This window comes from Euleptes europaea, chromosome 3, assembly GCF_029931775.1.
Source record: "Euleptes europaea isolate rEulEur1 chromosome 3, rEulEur1.hap1, whole genome shotgun sequence".
In the NCBI taxonomy this organism is placed as follows: Eukaryota; Metazoa; Chordata; class Lepidosauria; order Squamata; family Sphaerodactylidae; genus Euleptes; species Euleptes europaea.
The window spans coordinates 73,442,257-73,464,694 of NC_079314.1; the positions used below are offsets into that span (position 1 = coordinate 73,442,257).

A 22,438-nucleotide genomic window follows, 5' to 3' on the forward strand; every position below is an offset into this window, starting at 1 on the left:
CCCAGTGGTTTCATAAAGATGTTACATAGCATGGGGGATGAGGTAGAACCCTGCAGGACCCCATAGGGCTTAATGCCATAGGGTCAAGCAGCAGTCCCCCATCACCACCTTCTGGAATCAGTTCGTCAAGTAAATGGAAGCAGGGATTCCTTCTTCAGGAAGGGACTCAGAATCACTTCTTGGAACCACACCCTTCTGGGCCCAGTCAACCAACCCAGCCTGGCATGATACTGCTAGCCATAGGGGCAAGGGTCAAAACAGCATGTGGTGGGACACACACTTCGAAGTACCTTGTCCACTTTATCAGGCCTCACCAACTGAAAGTCATTGAGCATCTATAGCATTGCAGGCAGAGGCCACAATCCTAGACAACCATTTGTTTAGACAGGGGAGAAGTGTATTATGTACTACCAGAGCAATTTTGAAGCTTTTTGTTGCAATCCACCATTGTGCTGAATGGAAAAGCCGCTCTTACATTTAAAACAATCTTTACTGTTCTGTTGTATTGTACATACGTAACAGTAACCATCTTTAATCTTGTGACTGGCAGCACGTTTGTCTTACCCTGTGCTTTGGCTTTCTTGGCTTGTGGCATAAATCTGTTGGTGAGGGGAATGTAGTTTGCATCATACAGGTTGACAGTACCAGTAGTAACTACAGAAAGCATTTAATAGTTTAAATTAGGATAATTCGCTTGCTGCTTTCCCCCTCTTTTCTGTTCATTTTTGGCAAATCTTTTGTACTAAATCATACTTTCTTGTAAACTCTTTATGGTTACCTAAAGAATAATTTCTGTGGCCATTGTTAAAGTGGACTTGAATTTTACAAGCTGAACTATTCACTTATTGAAAAATAAACAAAGGAGCTTTTGAAAGGTGTAATAGAATGGTAAGCTTAAACCATTGTTTGCTTTTAAAAAACACACACCTTGTTGTAGCTTAACAAAAAATCCTTGAAAAAAAAATCAGGATTTGCACCTGCCTGATCTTGTTTTGATGGGAAACTGATTACTGCATCTCTTTCTCTCCTCCCTTTCCTTCAGAAATCAGATTGTCTTCAAAACAATAAGAAGTGCGCTAGTGCACCCAGAAATAACTTTTAACCTAGTTATTATTAAAAATCTGGCAGACTTCAAACCCCCTAGTTTACAAATTATGCGGGAAGCATTTCAGTACAATCCTCAGAATACTTTCTGGATAGTAAGCTCTATTGAATAGACTTGAGTAGGATTCTGAGTAGACGTGTCTAGGATTGCTCGGTTTCTGTGGTTAGTTGCTTGTGTGAGTAGGCAGATTGTAGACAAGTCTTGAGAACCCTGGATTTCCATAAACTATCCCCAGTGTGGCTATGATCAGCCTAAACCATGTGGGGGAAATCTTTTGAACAGCTGAGACATTATAAAAATTAGTGGGTTTTAGTCTTTTTTGAAGCATTTTCCTAAGTACATTTTCAAAATGCAAGTTGAAAAAAAGCCATGCAAGATGGAATCCCTAAGAATGAGGTTATCGCTAATATCCTGTTCTTTGATCTTTCATTTCAGATCTAGTGATGATCATATAAGTATATCTAAGAGCATGTAAATTCTGCTTAAAGACAAGATCTGTACCCTTTAAAAATATATTCATAGCTCCAGTGGGCTGTTTCATGCAGGGAGGGAGGAGTTGTAGCCAAAGAACTCCTTTGAGGCAAATCATCTTTAAGATGGGAGGAATAATAATAATGATGATGATGATGATTATGTAAGGCTTTCTAATATTCAAAGTTCTTCACATATCATAATCTTGTTGCAGTTATTTTAGCAGCCCTTTAAAGTAGGTTTGTATTGTCCTAAACATTGCAAAGGATAGCCAATAGCTGTCAATAGTCTGTCAATAGCTGTAGAAAAGTACAAGAGTCCAGTAGCACCTTAATTTCTGGCAGGGTATGAGCTTTCATGAGCTACAGCTCACTTCTTCAGAAGAAGTGAGTCATTAAGGTGCTACTGGACTCTTGCTCTTTTCTACTGCTATTGCAAAGGGGAAGAGGCTGATGTCAAGAGTAGGTGGCTTATATTAGGTAACCTGTTGATATCATGACAGAGGCAATAATCAAACAAGAGTCTGAAACATGTGATTTTTAGCTTAGATACTGTACCACACCATAAAACAGAGATGGTGTGGAATATAGAAGAAGACAGGGTTGTCAAGAAGTTGAGGTCCCTCAATTTCTTGGGTTTCATTATTTCTTTGGTTCAGGCCTGGAGGCCTATGAGTTTTGTGTTATTGGGATGTTAGAACAGTAAAATAGTTCCATTTTGAAACCTGCTTCTGGGGAAGGAATAAGATAGGCATCCAGTTGCTACTCGTTAAAGCCTCCTCTCCCCTTTCTGGAATGCAAGGCCGTGCGTTGTCAAGGTAACTAATGGGTCAGCCACTATTTTAATGTTTGTGACGACATTCAGGTGCAGGGAGTTCTGCAGGCTTCACCACCTGAATGCATCAATTAGTGAGTCAGCATTCTGACCAAGCAATAACCGCACATCACTTTCGTTTTCTAATTGGCCTCTATGAGCTCATGCCATTGAGAAAACGAATATAAGGACAGACCAGTCCTGAGCTAATCATGCACGCTTTGGGGTACAGCAGGAGAGCTGTGCTGGCGGCATCAGAACCCATTTGATTTTGGCCCTTGAGGGGGAAACTCTGGTCAAGCTGACCTTTTGGAGAAACCTTTGGACAACCTTTTGAAACTCTTGGATGCTGAAAGAACTCTTGAAACTGGCAACTATTGGAACATTGCTTTTGAAAAAGCCTTGACAGTTTTGTGAACCTTGGAAAACTGAAGTATTGTATGAGTTAGCTATGCTAAATCATTTTGTTATTTTCTTGCTTAAAACTTCATGACTTTTCTTTTCCTGTAACTAGCATAAATCTTATAAAATAAATCATTAGCCTTTTAAATTGGCTGTGTCTATGACTCTGGGATTCCAAGCCTAAATCTCAGTGCCTTGTGTATGTATGAGTGTGAAACCACCTAGCAAAAACCTAAGACAGTTTTGGGAAGTGTGAACAGTCCTGGCTAGGTCTCAGCCTGGCAGGAAAAGTGTCACACTGAATTTGGAGCTTGACAGGGGTTACTCTGGACCTCTTGCCTGGAGGCTTAACTTTTGGTCCAGAGTTGGTGGCAGCTACTCATTGGACTTGGGCCGAAAGCCTGGAGTTCAGTGTTTTGTCTTTTGGGGAAGCTTTTTGACCAAACCAAAGCAGCCCAGCTGGTGGAGGCTGGCTGGAGCTCTTTGACAAGGGTTAACAAACGGTGTTGAATACTCCCAAGTAGGGCTGTCAATTCGGTTCGGTCCGAACTGAAAATCAACCGAATTTCCCCTGATTCGGTGATTTTCAGTTCGGACGGATCCAAACTCAACTCTGGCGGGCAACGGGGGGGGCCGAATTCAGCAAGTTCGGGAGTTCGCGAATAAATTCGGCCAATTCGGCCCCCCCTTCAGGGCAGCCCGCTGAAAGGCGCGGGCTGCCCTTTAAACTGATCTGCGCCTCCCAGCTGGGAGGCTCAGATCAGTTTAAAGGGCAGCCCGCCTCCCTTCAGCGGGCTCCGCTGAAGGGGGGCGGGCTGCCCTTTAAACTCATCTGCGCCTCCCGCCCGGGAGGCGCAGATGAGTTTAAATGACAGCCCGCCCCCCTGCAGGGAAGCCCGCTGAAGGGGGGCGGGCTGTCATTTAAACTCATCTGTGCCTCCCGCCCGGGAGGCACAGATGAGTTAAATGACAGCCCGCCCCCCTGCAGGGAAGCCCGCTGAAGGGGGGCGGGCTGTCATTTAAACTCATCTGTGCCTCCCGCCCGGGAGGCACAGATGAGTTAAATGACAGCCCGCCCCCCTGCAGGGAAGCCCGCTGAAGGGGGGCGGGCTGTCATTTAAACTCATCTGTGCCTGCTGCCCGGGAGGCACAGATGAGTTTAAATGACAGCCCGCCCCCCTGCAGGGAAGCCCGCTGAAGGGGGGCGGGCTGTCATTTAAACTCATCTGTGCCTCCCGCCCGGGAGGCACAGATGAGTTTAAAGGACAGCCCGCCCCCCTTCAGGGAAGCCCGCTGAAGGGGGGCGGGCTGCCCTTTAAACTCATCTGTGCCTCCCAGCCGGGAGGCACAGATGAGTTTAAAATACAGCCCGCCCCCCTGCAGGGAAGCCCGCTGAAGGGGGGAGGGCTGTCATTTAAACTCATCTGTGCCTCCCGCCCGGGAGGCACAGATGAGTTTAAATGACAGCCCGCCCCCCTTCAGGGAAGCCCGCTGAAGGGGGGCGGGCTGTCATTTAAACTCATCTGTGCCTGGCGCAGATGAGTTTAAAGGGCAGCCGCGCCTCTCCAGCGGGCTCCGCTGGAGAGGCGCGGCTGTCATTTAAAGTCATCTGCGCCTCCGGCCCGGGAGGCGCAGATGACTTTAAAGGGCAGCCACGCCAGGGCAGCCGCGCCTCTCCAGCGGGCTCCGCTGGAGAGGCGCGGCTATCATTTAAAGTCATCTGCGCCTCCCGCCCGGGAGGCGCAGATGACTTTAAAGGGCAGCCACGCCAGGGCAGCCGCGCCTCTCCAGCGGGCTCCGCTGGAGAGGCGCGGCTGTCGTTTAAAGTCATCTGCGCCTCCCGCACGGGAGGCGCAGATGACTTTAAAGGGCAGCCGCGCCAGGGCAGCCGCGCCTCTCCAGCGGGCTCCGCTGGAGAGGCGCGGCTGTCATTTAAAGTCATCTGCGCCTCCCGCCCGGGAGGCGCAGATGACTTTAAAGGGCAGCCGCGCCAGGGCAGCCGCGCCTCTCCAGCGAGCTCCGCTGGAGAGGCACGGCTGTCATTTAAACTCATCTGAGCCTCCCGCCCGGGAGTTTAAATGACAGCCCGTGCCTCTCCAGCGGAGCCCGCTGAAGGGGGGCGGGCTGCCCTTTAAACTGATCTGCGCCTCCCAGCTGGGAGGCTCAGATCAGTTTAAAGGGCCCCCGCGCGCCTTCAGGGAATCCCTGAAGGCGCGCTTCGGCCGAATTTTCCCCCGAACTCCGGATCCCCCCGAATTACCGGGGATCCAAAGCGGGGGAGTTCGGACTTCGGACCGTACCGACCCCACAAGGGTCAAATTCGGCCGAATCCGAACTGTACCGAATTTTTTTTTTTGACAGCCCTACTCCCAAGCATTCATCAGGATGGTTTGTAGCTGATTTGATTTGACCTGAGTTGCTGTTATGGCTGGAAGAAACTACCAGGTTTGTTTATAAATTACCTTAATATAAAGTATGAACATAGCAAGCTTTGATATACAGATTTTTAATGTAAAAGTTGACTGTTATTAGACATCTGGCTTTAAGACCTGGCAAACATGATCTGCCACATACTAGAGCTTACTGTGTTCCAGAGTTCTCAGGTGCAGGCTTCTCTTTCTTTTTAGTGTTTCCTTTGTGAGAAATGTTTAACCAAATCCTGTGTATGGTTACTCAGACATAAGTTGCAGTCCTGGTTCTGTAATAGTTCCCTTTAGGTAACTGGGATATTGACAAAAGTTAAACTAATGCCAGATGTTTCAAGTTCCTATCATTTGGACTCTTTGTCTTGACTTCTATTAACTTGTAATTTGAACTAATCCATGCACACTAACAGATTAGGAGAATTTGACATCCATAACTTTTCTGTGTAGATGGATTCTTCCTCATTTATTTAACTTCTATGTAGTGTAATCCTAAAGAAGTTTACTCAGAAGTTAGTCCTCTAGTAAAAATTTATAGGTTTAGCATTGTTTGTTCCTGTGCCTTGTTCTTTGTGAAAATGTGCATTCATTTCTTTTTTTCATTTCTTTTTGCTTGTTTGTTTTTGTGTCCTGTGGGCAAAGTCACATGGCTGATTTGGTATGTAATAAATGTGGGTTAGTGGATCCTTGAAGAGGCTAGCATGGTGTAAAAGCACTTGCTCACAACTCAACCCACATTTTTGTTACACTGCTCAACTTGTAGTATATATAATGATGTGGTTAAAAGGCTACTTTACCATGTGTTGATCTTCTTGACATTCCAGTTTGTGAACTGACATTTTTCTTTATAATTTCCTATCAACAGGGTATGTTGAGATTAGCTAGAACAATGTTGCTGACCACTGGTAGATTATTATATATAGTCCTTGGGAAAGAAGTTTTTTTTTTTTTTTTACTTCACATATACATACACTGATGGGATCTGTGCTGGCAGCTACAGACCAAGAAAGGTCTGTAGTAGTAGTGGATAGCTCGATGAAGATGTCAACCCAGTGTGCGGCTGCTGTGAAAAAGGCAAATTCCATGCTGGCTATAATTAGACAAGGAATAGAGAATAAAACTGCTTCTACCATACTGCCCTTGTACAAATCTATGGAATACTGTGTACAGTTCTGGTCACTGCACCTAAAAAAGGATATTTCAGAGCTTGAGAAGGTGCAGAAAAGAGCAACCAAACTGATCAGGGGACTAGAGCAACGGCCCTATGAGGAGCGTTTAAAATGCTTAGGGCTGTTTAGCTTGGAAAGAAGGTGGTTAAGGGGAGACATGATAGAAGTCTATAAAATTATGCATGGTATAAAGAGAGTGGACAGGGATAAACTTTTCTCCCTCTCTCATAATACTAGAATGTGGGGTCATCTACTGAAGCTGGAGGGTGAGAGATTCAAAACAGATAAAAAGGAAGTATTTTTTCACACAACACATATTTAAATTGTGGGACTTCCTGCCCCAGGATGTGGTGATGGCTGCCAACTTGGAAGGCTTTAAGAGGGGAGTGGACATGTTCATGGAGGAGAGGGCTATTCAAGGCTACTAGTAAAAATGGCACCTGGTTGCCCACTGTGTGAACAGACTGATGGACCTTGGTCTGATCCAGCATGGCCTTTCTTATGTTCTTATGACCTTTTTGCATGCTTGGATTATATGTGAAAATGTGGGATAGTAACCGTTTAAAACACCTGTCCTAATACCAAAGTTTCCTGTATGAATAAGAAGTTCGTTATTCACAATAATATTTGAGATGCGCATCTCCATAGTTGTTTCTAATATTGCAAAGGGAAAGCTGGTGTTTGCTTGGTAGTCAGTGCTTTAGATCAGCAGAGATGGCAACGGCAACTTGCTTTAAAAACCTTTGTTATCTGGCAGTTGATTATTCAGAATGCTCAGTAAATAGGCAAGCTCCTGCCCCCCAACCATCATACCTCTGCATTGTTCCCACCGCTTGATGCCCCCAGCCATTGCTGGACTTGTGACAGCCAGTACTGCCAGCTAACATCATCCTCAAGTACCTCTTTTTCCCACAGCTAGCTTGAGCTGTTGGGAGTCAGCTGTGACAGAGAGGTTTCAGGCAGCTGCCCCACTTGTTTGTCTAGTGTACAGGATAGCTCCATGGCTCAGGGAGAAGAGGAAGAGTTCTGCCAGGCAGAGGGGCTGTAGCCATGGTGGTCTAAAAATGATGTGTTTTGGTTGCTGTGGATTCCTCTGGGTATGGGGCAGAGCAAAGCAATAAGCTTGAGTAACTGGAATATTTACTTACCTGGCAACCCCCTTTCACAACACTGCTGGATAATGTAACTTTTACTGTGCTTAGATAAGCAAGATCCCTGTTTGCAGGCCTGTGAGGGGGTGGAGAGACAGATGATGTGCAATGGGCCACATTTCTGAGGGCCTCCATGACAGCATGAGCCCTCAGTGCCTCACCTTCCCAGCTGGCCAATCAGACACTGGCCTGGCTTGGCTAGGAGGCCGGCTCTGGCCAGCCGGCAGACCTCAGGAGAGAGCCTTCCCTCTGGTCAACCCAGCCAAAATAAAAGAAGGCCCTCCCACACCACTGGCCACAATTGGCTTTTGTTTTTCCCCATCCCCACCCCCATCTTCAATGTATTTGGGTTTATTTCTTTGACGGATTGTTGTCTCTTGCATGGAGTGTAATGTTCATTTTCTTTTGTTGCTTGCATTGTCACAACTGTGTTCTGAAGGTATCAGCATTGGCATGGATCCATTTTGTGGGGAGACACAGCCTATGTGACCATTCCCTTCACCTTTGGTGATCCCCTTAAAGGATTTTGGAGGGTAAGGGCTTGCAGGGGATACACCCCACTCGGGGGTTGTCAGGACACCCTCTATTTCAAGTGTCAGGGGAAACCATGCAGTGGCTTATGCTGATGTGAAATCCCACATCCAGCTATCCCACGGTATCCCCCAGCTGGCGGGCTGGGGTGTTGGATGTCCATTGGCTGGCAGGGGGGTTGGCTGATTCCTGGATCCACTGCTGTATGCTGCACTAAGACTCTGACATCTGTGACCAACAAAATTGTGGCCATTTCAACTCCATCAATGTGTCTGTGGTTTGTTTACCTCACTGCTTCCCTTTCCTTCTTTGACACTGGGCCGGCAATAAAAATTTTCCTATATAGCTTTTAAAATTGACATAATTATAACTAATTAAAAAGTATCTGATGTATTCTAGATGGTGTACAAAAATACAATTAAATATATCTCTGCCCTCAGGCTCACAATCTAAAAATCACAAAAGATAAAACAAGGGAAATAGCACTGCAATTCTAAGTAGAGTTACACCCTTCTAAGTTCACTGAAGTAAACAGGCTTAAAGAGTGTAACTGTATTTAGGATTGCACTGTAAGGAGGGGAAAGGTGAAAAATATGAGAAAACCCTGAACTTTTCCCTGAACTTTTCCACTTAACTTTTCTGTTAAGTCCGTGTTGTCATTTGCTTTGATATGTGAAGTAGGATCCCTGAAATTCCCGCGAATTTACCAAATTAACTATTTTCCCAATCCTTTTAGCCACTGCCTATACTCTAGTATCTAGCAGTTTCCTTGTAGAGTCTTATAAACATAAGGTTCCACCGCATAGTCATTTGTTTATCTTACTCCTTTTCAATTATGTTCAACATAGAGCTGGTTCAGACATGATAACTGTTCTGTGTACAGCAGTCTGTGGATGCAGCCATGTAAAGGAATTAACATATTCCCCAACATATTCAAGAATGCAATTGCCACTTACTGACAGAGACTTAACATTTCCAGAAATTTTAAAGTCATGCGGGGGGGGGGGGACACCTTATTTTTCTGTCAAACCTAAGCTAATTTTATTGCTTTAACAACACAAAATACATAATTTATACCTCAGCAGATAAAATTGCAATATTTGATGTATTTATGGAATTTAAGTTTATAAATGCTTTACTTTTCTACAAGCAATTTTGCAATTATATCCTTTCATAATATGCCTTCATTACTCTCCCCCTCTTCTAATTCCCCCCATTTATTTTTCAGTCTTGGTCTCAATCTCTTCTCAATCCTGGTTGGCAATTTAGAATGTACTTAATGCTAGAATATCAGCAAACCCCTTGTTAACATTACAGGTTGAGTATCCCTTATTTGGACCAGAAGTGGTCCGTATTTTTTTTCCATTGGGGGGGGGGCTTTTTTATCTGTCACAGTTGATGGTTATTTGTACCCTCACAAAAGTCTGTTTTTGAGCCTTTTCACTCATGCAAAATAATTGCCCAGAAGCATCACCTATATTTATGATTGCAGTTGGTCAGGTGTTAACCTTTACCATGCTTCTAGCCACTTTGCTTTACAGAATTTGAAACTTCTGTTATCTATCTATAGTTCTCATATAGTTAACATCAAGAAACTTTACAAATATATTTACAAATATAGATAAATGCCATCATTCCTCCCCCTTTGGTTATAGAGGGTATTTGTTCAATCACTGCCACAGGAGAATTCACATACAATTCACTGCAAGTGGATGCAGTGCCTCTAAAACATCAGTCTTCTCAACCAGCACCACCTCTGTCTTCTCTGGGTTCAGCTTCAGCTTTTCTGCCTTAGCTACCACCTCAAAGCATTGGTTCAGAACCAGGGCAGATACATCTGCGGGCTTGGATAATAAAAATATAGAACTGGATGTCATCTGCATATTGAGATTACCCAGCCTCAAAGCTCCTGATAAATTTAATCAATGGCCTCATATAAATGTTTTAGAACCCTGTGGCATTCCATATGTATAGTTGAATGTTCTTCAACTTATACTAAACAATCAGATCTCTTCATGGGAAGTCCCAACAATGGAAAATATTTAAAAAATGCTAACACTTTAAAAGGCTGGAATTTCCAATTTAACAAAAGTGTTATTTGCATTAGAACACAATAACTAACTGCTGAGCATTTCACATATCCCACTCTGTCCCTGACCGAGCAGTAGTTTGGGCAACTGATCACATGTAATAAGTGGTATTCCCAGGTGTTAATCAATATTCCCTTCAAAAAATGTGGTCAGATCAAAAGGGGATGGAAAAACAACATGGATAGAAATGCACATTAAAATTGCATCTGCAACTTGCATAGAAGATGTGCACATGAATTGTTGCTTGGTTGGTTTTTTGGTTATTTTAATTAAATTACTCTCCTCAGTCTTTTCTCATCTATCACTTTGGATTTGTTTTTCACTGAAGATACACTATTGTTCATATCCTCCCTTTTTCATACTTCAGAGTCATTTCCTTCCTCATTTTCTGCTCATTAGAGCACAACTGAAGATATAGCTAAAGAAATTACCAATGCCTATTTATTATAACCACTTTAATGCTTATAATGAAGTCAGTGGCACAGAATTCTAGGATAGCCTGAAAAGGAAGAGCATTATTAATACAATTGCCTTGTTTTAATCAATAACAATAGAATTGTTTTATGAAGAATTTCAAGATTCAGAAAGGAAAACTAAATAGGGGTCTTGGATCAGTTTTAAATTTTAACCTTCAAGGTACAGGCATACCTCAGAGATACTGCAGGTTTGGTTCTAGACCACCGCAATAAAGCAAATATCACAATAAAGTGAGTCACACGATTTTTTTGATTTTGTTCAATCACTGCCACAGGAGAATTCACATACAATTCACTGCAAGTGGATGCAGTGCCTCTAAAACATCAGTCTTCTCAACCAGCACCTCCTCTGTCTTCTCTGGGTTCAGCTTCAGCATATAAAAGTTATGTTTACACGATACTGTAGTCAATTAAGTATGCAATAGCATTATGCCTACAAAACAAAGTGCATACCTTAATTAAAATATTTTATTGCTAAAATTGTGGCACAGAGTAAGCACATGCTGCTGAGAAAATGGCACCGATAGACTTGCTCAATGCAGGATTGCCACACACCTTCAAACTGTAAAAAATGCAGTATCTGCAAAGCACAGTAAAGTGAAGCCCAATAAAGCGTTGTATGCTTGTAATTGATATTAAATGACGGAATCATATATAATATACAGTGTATTTTCAAAATTTTAATGCTGAAATTCATAGTTATATGAAGAAATGAAATGTTAGTTATATGGAGAAATGAAAAGGTCAAACACAAGGGGCAACCACAAGTCAGGGCAAAAATATGCAAGTTGAAAAGCAATGAAAGTCCTGCATACTCTCCTCAAAAACATGAAGTGCAGAGATACATCTTGGATTTAAGAACTGTATGTGACCACTGCATGCCCAGATTTTTTTAAAAGCTCTTCACTCATAAAAAGGGGGACTCATTTTTTTCTGAATTTTTCCATTTTGCCTTCATATCTGTACTTACTGATTGTTATTTGTATAATCACAAAAGTCTGTTTTTGAGCCTCTTCACTAATGCAAAATAATTGCTCAGAAGCATCACTTATATTTATGATTGCAGATGATCAGGTGTTACCTTTATCATTCAGCTTCTAGCCACTTTGCTTTACAGAATTTGAAACTTCTGTATCCATCTATAGTTCTAATATAGTTAACATCCACAAACCTTACACATGTATAGATAAATGGCATCATTCCTCCCCCTATGGTTATAGAGGATATTTGTTCAATCACTGCCACAGGAGAATTCACATTCTTTTGTAACCTTGCACTATGGTATCAGGGCCTGCTGTGGATGATCAGGGAACTGGAGACCAAGCCCTATCAGGAAAGGCCGAGGGAGGTGGGAATGTTTAGTCTGGAGAAGAGGAGGTTGAGAAGGAACATGATTGCTCTCTTTAAGTATTTGAAGGGCTGTCACTTAGAGGACAGGGAGCTGTTCCTGTTGGCAGCAGAGGATAGGAGTCGCAATAATGGGTTTAAATTGCAGGCGGAAAGGTACCGGCTAGCTATTAGGTGTTTTTTTTTTTTTTACAGTAAGCGTTGTTTGACAGTGGAATCAGCTACCTAGGGAGGTGGTGATTCCTCTTCACTGGCCGTCTTTAAGCAAAGGCTGGATAAGTACTTGTCAGGTATGCTGTAGGCTGATCCTGCATTAAGCAGGGGGTTGGACTAGATGGCCTGTATGGCCCCTTCCAACTCTATGATTCTGTGATTCTACGACTTGGGATAATAAAGTAAAAGCTCTTTATTCTCTCACCTCTGCTGGTTTCTTGTTTCACTTTACACTTACTTAAACTAAAATTAATGTCCATCATTAGCCATTTACCCAGTTTGTAAAGATCTTTTTGCAGTTCTTAGAGCCTTATTGTAAATTACCACTGTAAATAATTCGGATAATGTGTGAATAGATTAAATAGCACCATTCACAGATCCTTGGGGTGACATTATTTCCCTCTATTGTGAAAACTATTACTTACCACCCTCTGCTTCCTCTTTTAAAGAAAAGAATTCATCCTCTTAACCCATGACCAAGTTTACTCAGGAGTCTTAGATAAAGGACTTTGTCAGATGCACTTTAGAAGCCCAAATACATGCCTACTAGCTAGCGTTGCAGGTCTCCTTCTATGGTGGGTGACCTCCCAGCAATCCCTGTTCTTGCTCACCAGTACCTGAAAGGCTAGAGGGAGAAAAATGGAGGCAAATATGCAGGGTGTGGCATTGTGCCAGCACTCAACATAACTTCCAGTGAAAATGATAGAGTTTTCCTGAATCCTAGAACATCCTTGACTTTATGATGTCACTTCTAGTTTTCTCCAGAAGTGATGTCGTGTACCATCATGATGCTGTTGTGCCCGTCCCTGCTCCCCCAACTGCAACTAGGGGTTCCAAACTGTGGCCTGGTAAACCTAGTAATAGCACACACATTTGTCTTTGTGCCTATTGACCCTTTCAATTCTAATTATTCCTCAGAAAAACTTGTTTAATAATTCTGGCTTTAATAATTTAATAATGCTAGCTTTGAACCAATATCCACTTTTCTTCTACAACTAATACATTATATTAAAATTGTTTATAGAATAAAAGTTGAGGCTAACACTCTTATAGATGCATGTATAAACTGGCATAAAATTTAAAACATTGCTGGCATATTTTCCACTTTATGTTTGTAGTCTGGATGTAAGGTTGTGAAAGTATCAAATATGACTGCATCCATGTTGTTAAACCCTGTTGTAGGGCTGTTGAAATTTTTTTTTTTGGGAAAGTTAGGCTTCGGCAAAATTCGTCCCTTTTAAATTCAGGCCGTGCCGAAGTCCAAACTCCCCCGCTTCAGATCCCCAAAATTCGGGCGAGATCCGGAGTTCGGGGGAAAATTCGGCCCCCCACGGGCCTTCACGGGGTTTCCAGGAAGGCGCGCGGGGGGCTCTTTAAACAGATCTGTGCTTAACAGCTGGAAGGCGCAGATCTGTTTAAAGGGTCCCCCGCGCGCCTTCCTGGAAGCCCCGTGAAGGCGCGGGGAGGCAGAGGGGTTTAAAGACCCCCCCACCCCTCTTCCCGGAGTCCCGGGAAGGCGTGTGGAGGGTTGTCAAGCCCCTCTGTGCTGTCTGCGCAGGCAGCGCAGAGGGGTTTAAAGACCCCCCGCCCCTCTTCCTGGGAGTCCCGGGAAGGCGGGCGGTGGGTTGTCAACGCGCACTTCTCCTTTTACTTTGCAACTCCATTCTTCCTCTTTGCCTGTGCTGTTGTTGAGTGGCTTCAGGTGAGCTGGGTGTGTCCTGCTTCTGTGGAGTTACAGCTGCATCTGGTTGTGCCGAAGGAGGTGATTCTGTGTTTACTTCCAACTCCTCAGCAGGGCTGGTGTTTACTCCTACCTGTTGTCCTTCGCCCTGCCCTGCATTCTCAGCTGTCTGAGGTGCAATGCCTGTTATTTCTCCCTGCTCAGGCTCTTCCTCTGATGATGTTTCACCTGTTGAAGCCTGGGCCATGACATAGGCGTAGATCTGTTTAAAGGGCCCCCCGCACGCCTTCAGGGGAGCCCCCTGAAGGCGCGCGGGGAGAACCCCGAATCTGCCGAATTTATTCGCTGAACCCCCGAAGTCGGCGAATTCGGCTCCCCCGTTTCCCACCTTTTTTGAGTTCGGTTGCTCCTGAACCAAAAAACCGCCGAATCGGGGGAAATTCGGCTGTTTTTCGGTTCGGGATGAACCGAATCGACAGCCCTACCCTGTTGTCATTATAAACGTTACTTTCCAAAAGCACCATTTACTTAGAATGTAAATGTATGACAGTGTTATGTATTTTATCACACAACTTGGCACACCTTAAAATGAATTAGATTACACTTGATCTCAAAATAATAAGATGGGCTGCAGTCCAACAAAATCAATGAAATTTAACTGTGTTCTGAATTACAACCATAGTAAAAAGCCTGCTGTAACGATGTGAAAGTGTCTTCTTTTTTACTGCATTGTATCTAATTATGCTAACTAGTAAGCTATTTCTAATAATCCTTTCAATAACCTTAATGGCATTGATTCTTTCTGTGACTCCCACCATTATCATTTCTGGGATGGATGGGGAAGAAGAGTGCATGTGTGTAATTTTAAACCGACAAAGCCAAAGACTTAAACTAGTATTGAGAACATTTCCCTACAGCAGGGTTAATCTGTTTCCTCTTAGCTTTACTAGTTAAGTGATAGTCAAAAATTCATTACTAATTTTCATGATTCAGGGCAGATTTAAACTTGTATTTGTAGGAGAAAAACAGTTAGTAGCCAGGGAGGGTCTTTGCTTCATCCTGGGTTTGCTGGTTCTCCCATGTAGATTTCCCTATATGGACAGACTTCTACTCCCCCAGTATGGATTAATTCTGTGTCTTATTTCTAGTATTGGACTTTTATGGGGAAAGCTCAAATATGACCTTCTTCCCATTGATTCTCCCTTGCAGATGCTATTGATGATTATAAGATGAACATAGGGCTGTGAAACTCTTGTTTGCTTGAAGATATATAGTTCTAGCTTCATATATCTTACGCAATCCAGAGTTCTATATTTTATTTATTTATTTACATTATTTATACCTCTCCCCCTTTCTCACTGAGACTGAAGGTAGATTCCATAGCGTAAGTCAAATACAGTCAACAGTACAGGACATCCAATAAAGTGGTGCAGTAGAGTTTGGATTGCAGAAATCAGAAAACAAGCAGAAATCTGAACCAGAGCTGAAACAGCTTGAAATACAGTAACACTTGTGGGTGATTTCTCATACAAAGAATTGTGCAAGTCCAAATTTCCTGCTTTTGGATGTGGGGGGAAGAAGTATTTTATGGTTATATATTGTTGCTCGACAATGTCATATCCCATTTTATTGAATTGCCTCCTAATTATATCTGTTTATTTCATTAAGTCATGTATGCATTTAGAGTGTGAGCATCTGGCTGGGTAAACTGCAGGTATGTGGTTGGTGGTTTATATGTGTATGACTGAGGTAGCTGAGGCAAGAAAGGAGCAGGTCTAATGGGCAAGATGGAGAGGTGCACCATTTAAAGAAGGCAGCGCAGTCAGTCATACACACACGCACAAACACACATTTCAGACAAATGTATTTATTCCTTAGAAAGCCCAGTTATCTCTGTCCATTGCACTAGGTCTACACACTTATTCAATTTTTAATAACTAAATGAGTCTTTGTAGCATATACAGTATGTATGTTAAAAGTTGAAAATAAGCACAATAAATTATCTTAAATATGCTGATTTTGGAATATAGCAGAAAATGGACCTGTGAACCTCGTTGTCTATCTTGCCCCATACTTTTTGAAAGCTCTTCTACCATCCCCAGCTCTTTAGAAATCGTAAGTGGTGACTCTGCAGATGGGTCTAATGGGCATTCTTATGTTTGCACAGTTAAGTCTGTATATTAAACAGTACTGTTTATAATCAGTGTACAGCCTAATGTATGAGAACCATGTTCTTACAGAGCGCCATTTCTAGGGCTCTGAATATATCAACTGCAAAATTGCTGTGGGTGCGGTTCCTTTAAAAAAGAAAAGAAAAACAGGACTTTTTAAAAGAAGAAGTATTGCTGTGACTAGATTTTTAAAATCTTTTGATTAGAGGGCGAAGTCCTCCATTTATCCTGTGGGAATCATCACAAACCTTAAAAAGTGCATTCCATTTAAAGGAACTCTTGTTGCAAATGATTATACAAGTTTTGTGGGTTCCATTTGTGTACCATTAGCATATTGGAGCTTGATTTTTCTAGAACAGTTCATGTGTGTAAAATGGATATAAACTTGTAGCATTTTACACTTGATTTACAGAGATATGAATAATTATACAAAGTAGTAAGCAATGGAGGATGGAATTTTATTGTCAGAAACCTTTAAAAAGATACTTAAAAATGACATTACCAGAAATGTATATTGTCAGTTCAACCAAAGCAGATGTTCATTTGAGACCTTCTACTCTTTAAATTAATTTTAGTTATGCTGTTCTCTCTGTTGAAGTAGTTGCTCTGTTTATTTTATTTTACTAGAAAGTACTTTGTAATGATAGTATGTTAAAAATACATTTGGTATCTTCTCTGAAAGATGAATGACTTACTCATTGCTTTGTTGCCAATAGCAAAAGCATTTTAAAATGAAAGCAACCTGGTAAATCAAAATCTTTGCACTGCAGTTGAAATGGTTTGATCCTTTGATGTAATCCCTGATTGTTGTTAAGTGAGAAGAATCAGTTCAGTATTTTTGTTCTTAGATCCCCCTCCTTTGTCTTGCAGCTACTTGTGGCAGATTCCATTAACAATTGCAGTAGGAAATACGAGCCACATCTCATCAGAGGCAATTATATGGGTGTCTAACAAATCAGGTAAAAATAAACTTTGCTCGCAGTGGAATCTTTTAAAGCATTCTTGTGTTTTCCTGAAGTGTTTCTTCACAACTGAGCTTAGGACATTGGTTACTGATGCTAAAACCTATTTCTGCTTAGAAATAGGAAGGAAGAGAAATAAAAAAGTGTTATTAATTTTAACGAAAGTTAAGGAATACAATAAAAATTTCTAGAACACCAAGGTAATCTGAAACATGTAAACTTTTATGTTTGGCCTTGCATACCATATTATTTAAAGCAACTCATTTCACTTAATGTCAAGACAAAATACCTTAACTTTGCTGTAATAAATGTATTTAATCTATTCTATAAAATAGTTTAAAGTTCAGGTATTTTCTCTTTCTAACTCATTATTTGTTCAAGAAGATTATAGAAAAGAAGATTAAAGAAAAATTCTGACTCTTCCTTAAAGTACTTTTGTTGATAGCATAAACAGGCATTGGCAAATTCATAATTCTGGGCTTTGAGAAGATCATATTCTTCTGATAGCTATCTTTTGCTTTCACCATCCTTTTAGTTCTGACAGTGTGGTAGCAACAATCAGTTTGAAAGCAATGAGATTCAAATGCTTTTGTGTAATTCTGAAGCTAACAGAAATCCCATTTTGCAAATGGTACAAAGCTAGCAGTTTTTCCTCATTTTTGCTACTAACCTTGTAAAACAAGCGTTAGGGCACAACAGAGAAGAAAGTTTGAATGACACAGCTACAGAAGAACTGATAGCTTGTAGAAAGGGAAATTGAACCAATGTTGTTGAATCCAGAACTTATAAAACTTTTCTTCCTGCATGAGGTTACCTGGAAGGAAGCAATCATCAAGCCTGTGTGACACGCTGTCTTTTGCTTTTGCTCTTTAACAGGCCATTAAGTGCTAATGGTATCCTGGAGCCTAGCACCCTAGAAGTTTATATATGAATTGTAACCTCTCTTTTACCCGTCAAATCAAAGAATCCCAACTTTCTAGTGTAAGGAATGGGTTTTGACTAAGGGTAGTTGGGTCAGATTATAAAGCCATTATATCACAAAGCTGCCAGCCCTGTTGTAATAGTCAGTCTATTGCAGTGTGCACAAATGCCCTCCTTTACCTAACCCATATATCTTTCACATTCACAGTCCTCAAGCTCACTGGCAGTATAAAAAAACAAGCTGATAGTTAAATTTGGAGCATTCAATGATCTACTACTGTATGTGATTCTAAGATGTTATATTGAGAGTTACTAAATTGTAAAAAAGATAATTTATTGAAGGATTATTTACTCATGAATAAGCATAACGATCAAGATAGGTTTAGTTTGGGAGCAGGAATGTGGAGGCTGGGTAGTGTCCACATCATGTTGTCTTAACAATGAACAAAATAAAACCCAACAGTAGCTTTGGATGCTGTTTAATGTGGTGTTTTTCATGAGCATGGGCAAGTGTGTGTGCATGAATATAGTGAATAATCCAGGCTAGTAATGTTTAAGAAATCCAGCAGGACGTCTATAGCGAAGTAGTAAATATTTGGAGATTATTTGCTAGGAGACAGGAGAAGTGTTGAGAAGAAGATTGATCTTCATTTCAGGATGATATTTAGATAAACAGTTTTATCTTCCTAGTAAGAATGCTGGGTCCTTACTAAAAAAAGTGTTCCTGTGCTTAACAGGTACAGGCAAGAGGAAGTTCTTCAGGAATTACTCTCCCTTATATTGTTGTGTTTGAAGAAAACCCAATGTGTGTACAATTTCCCTTCTTCACAGCTACGAATGGCACTATAGATATCTATGGTGACGATGGTGGAACCCTACTTGCAAAATTTGGAAATGTTGATGTAGGCTGCATCCAGATATCATTGGATGTCGTTATTATTATTTTTTATTTATTGTATTTAGAAACTCATATAAAATCTAATATAATTGAATACATTGTTAAATAGGTATTCCTTTAAAATATTTCTTAGCCAACAGCACAAATGATTTGCCAAATTCAGGATCCAATCCACTGCACAATTATGCTTGATTTCAGTGGGATGCAGACACACATAACTATGTACTGGATTTCTAACATTCAAAATGTTACCGGGATAAAAGGCAATTTGGTATTTTAGTACATAAGCTGGTGAGGGTTGTATTGTCAAAACTGGAAAAAAAAAACAATAAAACAGCTGCACAACTAGGGGAGAGCTTGATTTCAATCTGAATCTTACAGGTTAGTTCCTCTACCACAATTGGTGGAAAGTCAGTTATTATGAAGTATAACAGTAACAACTGCAGTACAATATATCCCAAATAATAGCTTTTCACTTGATGATAATGGTACCTATAGAATGTGTCCATAATGGAGTACTTTTATCTCTTCTAGAAAGTGACAGAGTTGTGTGTGTTTGTATTCTAGAATTTAGGTTTTTGCATGAAAAAAAATGAGCTTGAGTTCAATACCCTACAACCATCAAGGATATTGAACACCAAGATTAGATATTTCTGTTATCAAGGATTTTATGCATATAACAAATATAGCTTTTACATAAAGGGAGCTTAACTGTTTTGTAAATACCATGGCACTTCATGACATATTTTTTGATGTGGAGAATTTTCCCATGATTTCTGTGATGTAACCAAGGCAGACAAGCATGTGGAAAAGAAATCTAGGTCTGCCAAAAGAAACACTGGAATCAGAAGGTTCAAACATAAAAATCTAGTAAATTATATAGAACTTCGTGAAGAGCCTTCATCAGCCACCCTTTACAAAAACGCCTACTTGTTTCAACTAAAGTAGCATGAAAAGATTCCTGCTCTTCTTTGTAGGAAAAGGTCAAAATAACTATGCCCTTAACTGAAAAATAATAACAAGGGGTTGCGATTGTAAATAAAATTCACTGGAAACCATGATAACAGAAAGACTTTTTAAAACAATGAGATACCTATAAAATAGGTATTTGAAGCTGTCATTTTTGATTGCAGGGAAAGAAGTGGGCTCAGGGGGTTGGCAGGAATTAGTAAACTCCTTAAACTGCCCCAATCCAGGAATGTCCCCATCTAACTTTCTAAAAAACACTTGATGGGTGCCAAGAAAAGTGCACCATGGCACCCATGGGCACCACATTGGAGACCTCTGACCTATGTTATGTAATGGGGTATAATCCCAGGGAAGTGTACCCAGGAGCGCTGCCTGTAATGGGGAGGCAGGGATACTGGCAACCCCATACTGGGCTCTTAGCACCTTCTTTTGCCAAGGTGCCCCCTCCCCCCAGATGGGGGACAGGGCACAACTGGCATTTGGAGTGCCTGGAAGCTGCCCCACTGTGCTCTGTCGATCAGCTGGCCAAACAGCTATGAGATCCATTGCCTTGTAGGATCTGGGCCGTATGCAGCAGCAGCACATGGAGAAGTTGCTGAGCGCTTCTTGGGATTGGTAGGTGTCATTTGGATGGCTACAGTGTGCGGGGGTTCCCTGGCAAATGGAGCACCCCCCATGGGGGTGGGACTGCAGACCCTGTTGGGACCTCACAGGAATGGCTGTGGCCAGCACAGAGTTTGAGCTGTTTGCCATCACTGCATGTGTTTCCGTTTCGCATCAGTGTGGTGGTGATTCAACAGGGAACTTGAGAGAATGACCAATAAAGTTCTTGCTACTCTGCTCAGTCACCAGTTCCAATGTCTCTCCTGAAGCATCCTGCCTCAGGCAGCTTTCGCTCCAGCAGGTCTGCCTCACTCTCATGAAAGCTGTTCTAGGCACAACTCATGCCCCTGGGCAGCAGTTTGCAAAGGCACAGGTGCCGCACTGGACAGAGGGAGATGGTTTCATGATTTTCTGTTAAGTAAAGTTTGGGGTGTACTACAATTCTGCCCCTTTCTGTTTGGATGTGATTGGATGAGACCAGCTCTGTGCTCCTAACTGTCCCAACTCCTACCCCCCCCAAGAGTGACTTCTTAGGGCTGCCCCTTCACACATCTGAGAGGGTGTGGGCTTGGACTCAGGGATGCCCAGGCTAAGATCATTATTGTTGGACTTCGTGGTGTCACTGGACTTCTGTTTTGTTAAGCTGCAAAGCATTGCAGGGGTCCAGTGGCATCTTGAAGGCTGACCCCACCTCCTTCCCACACCCATGTTCTATTTGCTGCTGTGTGCAGCTTGTGTGAGGAATGAACTGGTGGTGGTCCGAGTGGGTGTATGGCTGCTTTACCATGAGGGGGTGGTCTCTGGGTCCCACATTCCCCCACAGTACTGCTGGCATCTGATAAGGCATGCAGCTTGTCAGTGCAGACAGTCACGGGTACAGCATAGAGAGGTTGAGAAGCAGCTTTCCTGCCAAAATAGTGGCTCTCCAGGGTGGTCCATCAGCTAGGCCATCCCATTTCCCCTTTTGCTGTTTGTGCCTTCTTCTCTCCTCTCCCCATGAGGGGATTTAACCAGGAGTCCTGGCCATGCTATCCCATGTGGCTGCTGGTTGTGTCAGGGCTGCAGTGGAGTGCCTAATGCCTGCTGGAATTCCTACTTTGAACCTTCTCTCTTGGCCCAGTGGTTAGGATGCTGGTCTTATGTGTGGGGACTAAATCAAATTAAGTTTATGTATGGTAAAAGACCTGCAACAGTTGACATAGTTCCAGCCAGTGTATGGGGACTATAGGTTTGTGTCTTTTCTTTCGGTTTTTACTTTTTCAGGGGAAGGGGATATGTCTCAGAGCAGGGTTGTTTGTGGGCAGCACGTTTGCTGCCAATCAGGCCCTTTCCAGGAAAGAGGTGGGCTTCCCGTTCACCACACGGATGCCCATCCCTATGGGTGGGGAGGTCTCTGTGGGGTTTGCTGTGTTGCTGGGTCTTCCCACCTTGTTGGTGGGAAGACCCAGCAACTACCCTGTCTGTAGTTGGGGTGGCAGCTAGGGCAGTGGCTAGATTGGTGGGTGGTGCTTGGCTGCACCTCTGTGTGCCACTCACGAAGCATCATCGTCTGTCGAAGTGTGATTGGTGGGTTTTGCTGGGGTTGCTGTGGACTCCGGTGTGCTTGCTGTGCCATCTGTGCCTTGTGGAGGGGCATGTGCTGTTATTTTCCCCTGAAGAATATTCATAGCCAGTGGCGCTGCTTTTGTGTTGGCAGCTGCTCACCGCCACTGCAGTGGCCCTCATGATTGCACTGAGCATCCAGTCTTTGCTTTAATAGTGGCAGAAAAGGGTGCCTAATGTATTTATCACAGATGTCTTGCAGTTACATACTGATATCATATTAACAGCTACATTTCACTCTGAATTTTCACATTGGCCTGTACAGTGCATAGAAGAATATTAGATGGAATGCAGAGAATAATCTGTAGACTTTTCCCCATCATATTAAAATTTACTTCAAGTGTTAAACATGCAAATGCTGAATTATTCTAATGGTTTGCTTTTCAAAAATGAAAATAAATACTTTTAAAAAATGTTTTCTATTTTCAAAAAGCCAGAAC

At 42.3% G+C, this 22,438-nt stretch overlaps 1 protein-coding gene across 1 annotated transcript in view; it reads left to right on the forward strand.

Moving 5' to 3' along the window:
* The window catches only part of TRHDE (thyrotropin releasing hormone degrading enzyme), a 267,123-nt gene that overhangs the window by 211,271 nt on the left and 33,414 nt on the right, over positions 1–22,438 (forward strand). Inside the window, exon 10 of the mRNA XM_056846509.1 lies at positions 16,914–17,002. Coding sequence (XP_056702487.1) covers positions 16,914–17,002 — 89 coding nt within the window. The remainder of the gene's footprint in view (positions 1–16,913; positions 17,003–22,438) is intronic.